Source organism: Carlito syrichta, unplaced genomic scaffold, assembly GCF_000164805.1.
Source record: "Carlito syrichta isolate Samal-C Ts95f unplaced genomic scaffold, Tarsius_syrichta-2.0.1 Scaffold315826, whole genome shotgun sequence".
In the NCBI taxonomy this organism is placed as follows: Eukaryota; Metazoa; Chordata; class Mammalia; order Primates; family Tarsiidae; genus Carlito; species Carlito syrichta.
In genome coordinates this window covers 683,334-689,834 of record NW_007259922.1, presented here as the reverse complement: position 1 = coordinate 689,834, position 6,501 = coordinate 683,334, and the positions used below count along the sequence as shown (strand labels likewise).

The 6,501-nt window shown below is 54.5% G+C and overlaps 1 protein-coding gene across 1 annotated transcript in view; it reads left to right on the top strand.

The window, feature by feature from the left end:
* The window catches only part of OTOP2 (otopetrin 2), a 9,097-nt gene that overhangs the window by 711 nt on the left and 1,885 nt on the right, over positions 1-6,501 (top strand). Inside the window, exons 2-5 of the mRNA XM_008073355.1 lie at positions 237-373; positions 1,215-1,273; positions 1,635-1,768; positions 4,792-5,666. Of these exons, the coding sequence (XP_008071546.1) occupies positions 237-373; positions 1,215-1,273; positions 1,635-1,768; positions 4,792-5,666 (1,205 nt within the window). The remainder of the gene's footprint in view (positions 1-236; positions 374-1,214; positions 1,274-1,634; positions 1,769-4,791; positions 5,667-6,501) is intronic.

The following is a 6,501-nucleotide window of genomic DNA, read 5'->3' as shown; positions in this document are numbered from 1 at the left end:
ACCCTCCTCATTGGTCCTTCCAACCCTGCAGCCACCCACCCACTCACCCATCCATCCATCCACCCACTCGCCCACCCATCCACTCATTCACCCATCTACCCATCCATCCATCCATCCATCCATCCACCTATCCACCATCTACCCACCCAGCTAGCACCCCATCCTCAGGTCCTGTCCTCAGCTCTCCAAGCCCTCCCTCCTGCCTCTCTGATCCTTTGCCTGCCCCTGGTCCCCAGGTGGGCTGGTGCTGTTTGGGATCTGCACTCTCATCATGGATGTCTTCAAGACCGGCTACTACTCCAGTTTCTTTGAATGCCAGTCAGCCATCAAGATCCTGCACCCCCTCATCCAGGCTGTGTTTGTCATCCTCCAGGTGGGTGGGAGGAGTGCCGGGAAGGAGCCAGCACTTGGTGAGGGGTCAGAGACCTGAGCTTACGCCCTCTCCCCTCTCCTACCCTGAACAATTAAGTAAACTGAGGATGGGACTGCAGAGAGGACCACATGAGTCCATAAATGTGGAAACACATCTTAATGAATTAATATCCAAATGTGAACTCCTACTTAGAGCTCTGCAATTTTATTTCAACCTAAGCAGTTGACAATGGTTAACACCTAGGAGGTGAGAGTTGTGACAGCTGGCCTTGTCTTTTAGGACCTGGTCTGCCCTTGGGTGCCCACAGAGGGCATCAGTGTCAGCCCAGGGTCCTGCTGTGGTCATGACTGGCTTGGTCTTCAGCCTTGGTCCCCATGTGCTGTATTTGTTCAGGAAGTAGGAAGTAGTAGAGTAAGGCCTTACAGGATGACAAGGGAAGAGGACGAGCAGAGAATGTTGTCAAAGGGAGGCGAGGAACTACCAGAAAATCTTTCTACCGTGAGCAAGACTTAGCCTGAAGCTGGTCTTGCCCCCAGGAATAAATAACTAGGTAGTCAAAAATCTACTTGGCCCCACCCCACAGGGAAAAAACCCACCAAGACCAGAGAGTTTTATAGGTGGCATTTGCAAACCTTTAAAAAACAGAGAGCCACTATTTTATGTAGCTGTGTCATAGAATAGAAGAGGCATTCTCCCTGTCTCTTTCTGTAAAATGAAAATGAACTTGATAACTTGGTATATAAGGGCTTTAGGCTGGAGAGAACACTGGGCTTGGACATGGAGACTCTGGAGTTTGGCCCATATATGAAGTAAGTGACCACCACATTCTCTCTCAACACAGACTTACTTTCTTTGGGTCTCCGCTAAAGATTGTATCCACGTCCACCTGGATCTGACCCGGTGAGAACACTCTGCCCAGGGTGTCAGTGCCCAGCTTGCATGAGAGATGAGGGCTCTCCAACCTGGGGCATGGGTCCTCTTTCTGCTCCCTGGCCGGGTTTCAGCCAAGGTTCCCTTGCTTTGTCAACCAGACTCCCACAACCCTGTGCTGTACCCTTTCCCCTGGTCACCCCCTGGCCCTCTCTTGGGTGACATCCCAGCCAGGCTCAGTGTTCCTTCCACACTCAGCTACCCTGTGAGCACAGGGCCTGGCTGCTTTCTCGTTTCTCAGCACCATCTCTCAGTATCACTCCCCAACCCTCCACCTCGCCAGGGACCCACAATGAGCCAAAGACTCACTGGCTCCTTTGCCCCCCAACAGGTGTGGTCTCATGTTCACACTCGCCACCAACCTGGCCATCTGGATGGCAGCCGTGGTGGATGAGTCCGTGCACCAGGCCCAGTCTTACAGCGGTTCTCACAGCAACACCAGCCACACCCGCCTTGCCCCTGACCGTGAGTTTCTTCTTCACCCTGCCCTGTGGCTGCCAAGCCTTGGGCTGGGTGCTTTGTGGATTTGTAACATCAGTCACCAGGGCCCTTGTGAGACCATGGAGGCAAAGGTAAAAGTCACGGGCCTCTCTCTGCTCCAGGCTCCACCTCTGGAATATGGGTGCAGGTGCCCCGGAAGGAGAGCATGGGAGAGCATCTTCTCAGTTTTCAGCTTGACCCCACTGTCTAACCTCCATCCCACCAAGAAGGGACCCAGACACAGGAAGAAAGGGCGAGGGTGATCAAGCTGGGGAAAGGGGACGCGAGGCAGAGGGTTCTATGGTGCAAGTGTGGGATCAATGGCAGACCCGGGAGGAGGAGAAGGTGAAAAAGAATCATCACATCATGATGACAATAGTGACAACTTACTGACCTGTATATGTCAGGCACTGAGTGTCTTAAATACTCTTTTTTTTTGAGTTGGAGTCTCACTCTGTCGCCCAGACTGGAGTGCAGGGGCCGCTCCCAGCCACCGCAGCCTCAGCCTGTTGGGCTCCGGTGATCCTTCCGCCTCAGCCTTCCAAGGAGCTGGAACTGCAGGTGCACGTGACCACGCCCGGCTAGTTTTTTATTTATTGTAGAGATGAGGTCTCGCCAAGTTGCCCAGGTGGGTCTCGAACCCACGGGCTCAGGTAATCCATTCACCTCAGCCTTCCAAGGTGTGGGATTACAGGCTAAGTCACCGAGTCTGGCTTTTTTTTTTTTTTTTTTTTTGAGTTGGAGTATCACTCTGTCTCCCAGACTGGAGTGCAGTGGCCACTCCCAGCCACCGCAGCCTCGACTTGCTGGGCTCCGGTGATCCTTCCGCCTCAGCCTTCCAAGTAGCTGGAACCACAGGTGCACGCTACCACACCCCGCTAATACTCTTTTTTTTTTTTTAAGTTGGAGTCTCATTCTATCGGCCAGGCTGGAGGCAGTGGCACACTCACAGCCACCACAGCCTCGAACTGCTAAGCTCAGGCAATCCTTCCACCTCAGACTTCAAAGTAGCCAGAATTACAGATGCACGGTACCATGCCTGGCTAATTTTTTTATTTATTGTAGAGACAAGGTCTCACCACGTTGCCCAGGCTGGTCTTGAACCCCTGGGCTCAGGCAATTCTCTCGCCTTGGTGTCCCAAAGTGCTGGGATTATAGGCCTGAGCCAATGTGCCTGGCCTTAAATGCTCTTTTTAACCCTCACAGTTTCCCTGTGAGATGGATACTATTAACATTCCCATTTTACAGATGCAGAAACTAAGGCACAGAGAGCTTAAGCAGCTTGCCCGAGGTCACAGAGTTTAGAATCGAAGCACTAGTATTCATATCCTTCTTTGCTTTTAACCAATATGCTAAGAAAGAATGGAGGCCACAGTCCCGGGTCCCAGTTCTCTGGATTTCAATAGGGTCCTCCCACTAGCCAGGAACAGATGAGGTGACTAAGACACACATGCACACCCAGCATGGAAGGGTTCGGGAATGGAAAGCACGGCCCCAGCCCTCAGGGATACTCCAGCCTGGCAGAACTGATAAAGGGCCACCTTACACAAAGAGGACTCCTGAAGATGCTTAAAACCAACCTGGGGACTTAACATGGTAGGCCATGGAGCTGGGGAAACGGTCACTGGAGAGGCACCTGCCATGGGGTGGGAAGTCAGGCGATTTGCTTTGGGTTGGCCGTTGCAAGTCACGTGACCTCTCAGTCTGTTCATCTGCAAACCAGTTGGGATTGTTCTAAGGACGAAAAAAGATGTTTGTCAAGGCCCAGAGTATACTACAAAGCACACTGGATTCCAGTCGAAGTTCCTTTTGGCGTGGTGCAAACCAAAGTGACAGGAGACCTCACAGGTGGAGACTTAGGGGCAGCAGCATGGAAGAGTCTGGGCTTTCTGGGCTGAGTCAGATGCTGGGAGAGCTGTGAAGAAGCTTGAACTTTAGGGGTTCCCAACAGGGCCACCTTCTATCTCAGGGGAACCATGGTGGAGAGGGATTAAAGAAATGGGATGGCCGGGCTCGGTGGCTCAGCCTGTCATCCTGCGCCTTGGGGAGGCTGAGTGGATTGCCTGAGCCCACGGGTTCGAGACCCGCCTGGGCAGCGAGACCTCATCTCTACAATAAATCAAAAAATCAGCCGGGCGTGGTGGTGCATGCCTGTAATTCCGGCTACTCGGAAGGCTGAGGCGGAAGGATTGCCAGAGCCCAGCAGGCAAGGCTGCGGTGGACGGGAGCGGCCACTGCACTCCAGTCCGGGTGACAGAGTGAGACTCCAACTCAAAAAAAAAAGAAATGGGATGGAGTGAAGGGAGCAGCTCTGTGGTTCAGATTGTTTTGTAGTGAGCATAGATGTATCCCACAGTCTCTGGCACAAGTAGGTGCTCAAGAAAGATCTGTGGGCCAGACACGGTAGCTCACACCTATAATCCCAGCACTCTGGGAGGCCGAGGTGAGAGGATTGCCTGAGCCCACAGGTTCGAGACCAGCCTGGGCAACTTAGCGAGACCTCATCTCTACAATAAAACACAAAATTAGCCGGGCATGGTGGTGCATGCCTATAGTTCCAGCTACTTGGAAGGCTGAGGTGGAAGGATCTCCTGAGCCCAGCAGGTCGAGGCCGCAGTGGCCATGAGCGTGCCACTGCCCTCCAGCCTGGGTGACAGAGTGAGACTCCAACTCAAAAAAAAAAAAATTGTGGAAAGAACGGATGTGCCAGGCCCTGGGAAGGCGTTTAGATACAACATGGCAGGCAGGACCTTCCCCTTACAAAAGTCACAGGCTATTAGCTGGGCGTGGTAGCACGCGCCTGTAGTTCCAGCTACTTGGAAGGCTGAGGCGGAAGGATCGCAGGAGCCCAGCAGGTCGAGGCTGCAGCGGCCGAAAGCGGCCACTGCACTCCAGTCTGGGTGACAGAGTGAGACTCCAACTCAAAAAGAAAAGTCACAGGCTAGGGGTGAGGTGTGTCTAGGAAGACAGGAGGGCAGTCCAACCCTGTGTCCCTCTCTCCACAGCAGAGCGTGCAGGCAGCCCAGTCGGAAGCGACCCCTGCCCCTGCAACACGACCATCTGCCAGATCTTCCAGCAGGGCTACTTCTACTTGTACCCCTTCAACATTGAGTACAGCCTCTTTGCTTCCACCATGCTCTATGTCATGTGGAAGAATGTGGGCAGACTCCTGGCCTCCACCCACGGTCACGGCCACACCCCAGCCCGGGTCAGCCTCTTCCGGGAGACCTTTTTTGCCGGCCCGGTCCTGGGCCTGATGCTCCTTGTGGTGGGGCTGGCTGTCTTCATCATCTACGAGGTCCAGGTGAGCGGGGATGGGAGCCGCACCCAGCAGGCCCTGGTCATCTACTACAGCTTCAACATTGTCTGCCTGGGACTCATGACGCTGGTCAGCCTCAGTGGCTCAGTCATCTACCGCTTTGACCGCCGAGCCATGGACCACCATAAGAACCCCACGCGCACCCTGGACGTGGCCCTACTGATGGGCGCCGCCCTGGGGCAGTATGCCATCTCCTACTACTCCATCGTAGCCGTGGTGGTGGGCACACCCAGGGACCTGCTGGGGGGACTCAACCTCACCCACGCCCTGCTCATGATTGCCCAGCACACCTTCCAAAACATGTTCGTCATCGAGAGCCTCCACCGGGGACCACCCGGGGATGAGCCCCGTGATGTTCCTCCCAAGGAACCTTGCCAAGGCCTCACCTTTGCCAACCTGGATGCCCTCCACACCTTGCCCGCCTGCCCGCCCACCCCCAGGCTCGTTAGCGCCAGCCCAGCAGGCCCTCGGGAAGCAGTGGCCGTCATCTTGGCCCCCAGGGCCCACTGGAGACGCCGGTGCCTCAAAGACATTTCTCTGTTTCTCCTGCTCTGCAATGTCATCGTGAGTAGCTGAGGGGATGGGGGTGGGCTGAGGGGAAGAGGAGGCCGAGGAAGGATGCTCTTGGAGGTGTATTCGTGTAGCCTTCTCTGTCTCACCCCCAACCCATGTAAGAATCTTATGGTTCCCTAGGAAGGGAGCAGGTTCAGCGAGGGCGGGCTGCAGTCCTTGGGCAAACAGCATCTCAGGGCACTCACTCGGAGAGAATGAAACCCCAGCATTGTGGCATCCAGGCAGCAGGCCGAGCTGCAGGGGTCCCGGGGAATGCGGGCATGGGGGCTGGGCGGAGGTGAGAGGGAGCTGAGAGCTGATGTGGAAGGGGAAGGCGAGGGTCCTCACCCCTAGGCGGGAGGTGTGACAGCTCCCTGGAACTTGTGACCCACCTGCTTCTCAGAATAATTGGAGCCGCCTCAGGAAGTAGCAGAGACCAGCGTAAGTGTGAGCCATCTGTTAGCAGAGTGCAGTGGCAGGCCAGCTGGGAAGGGGGACATCTATGACAGCCACCCCCTTCCCGGTGACTCAGCAAAGGCAACTAGTAGGAGCAACAGACTTCACCCAATACAAACATGTATACTCCTCCATATGGAAACACCCCAGGGCAGAAACACTGGTACTAAAGGTGCACCCCAATAGAGAAACTGCAATCCAATATAGAAATGCCCCAGTAGGAGATTATTATTATTTCGAATATAGAAACATCGACTCATGTGGGAACGAACATCCCAAATAGAAAAAAAGAAAACTTCTAATGAAGTTACACTCAATATAAAAACAATCCTCAAGCCGAGCTCGGTGGCTCAGCCTGTAATCCCGCGCCTTTGGGAGGCTGAGGTGAGTG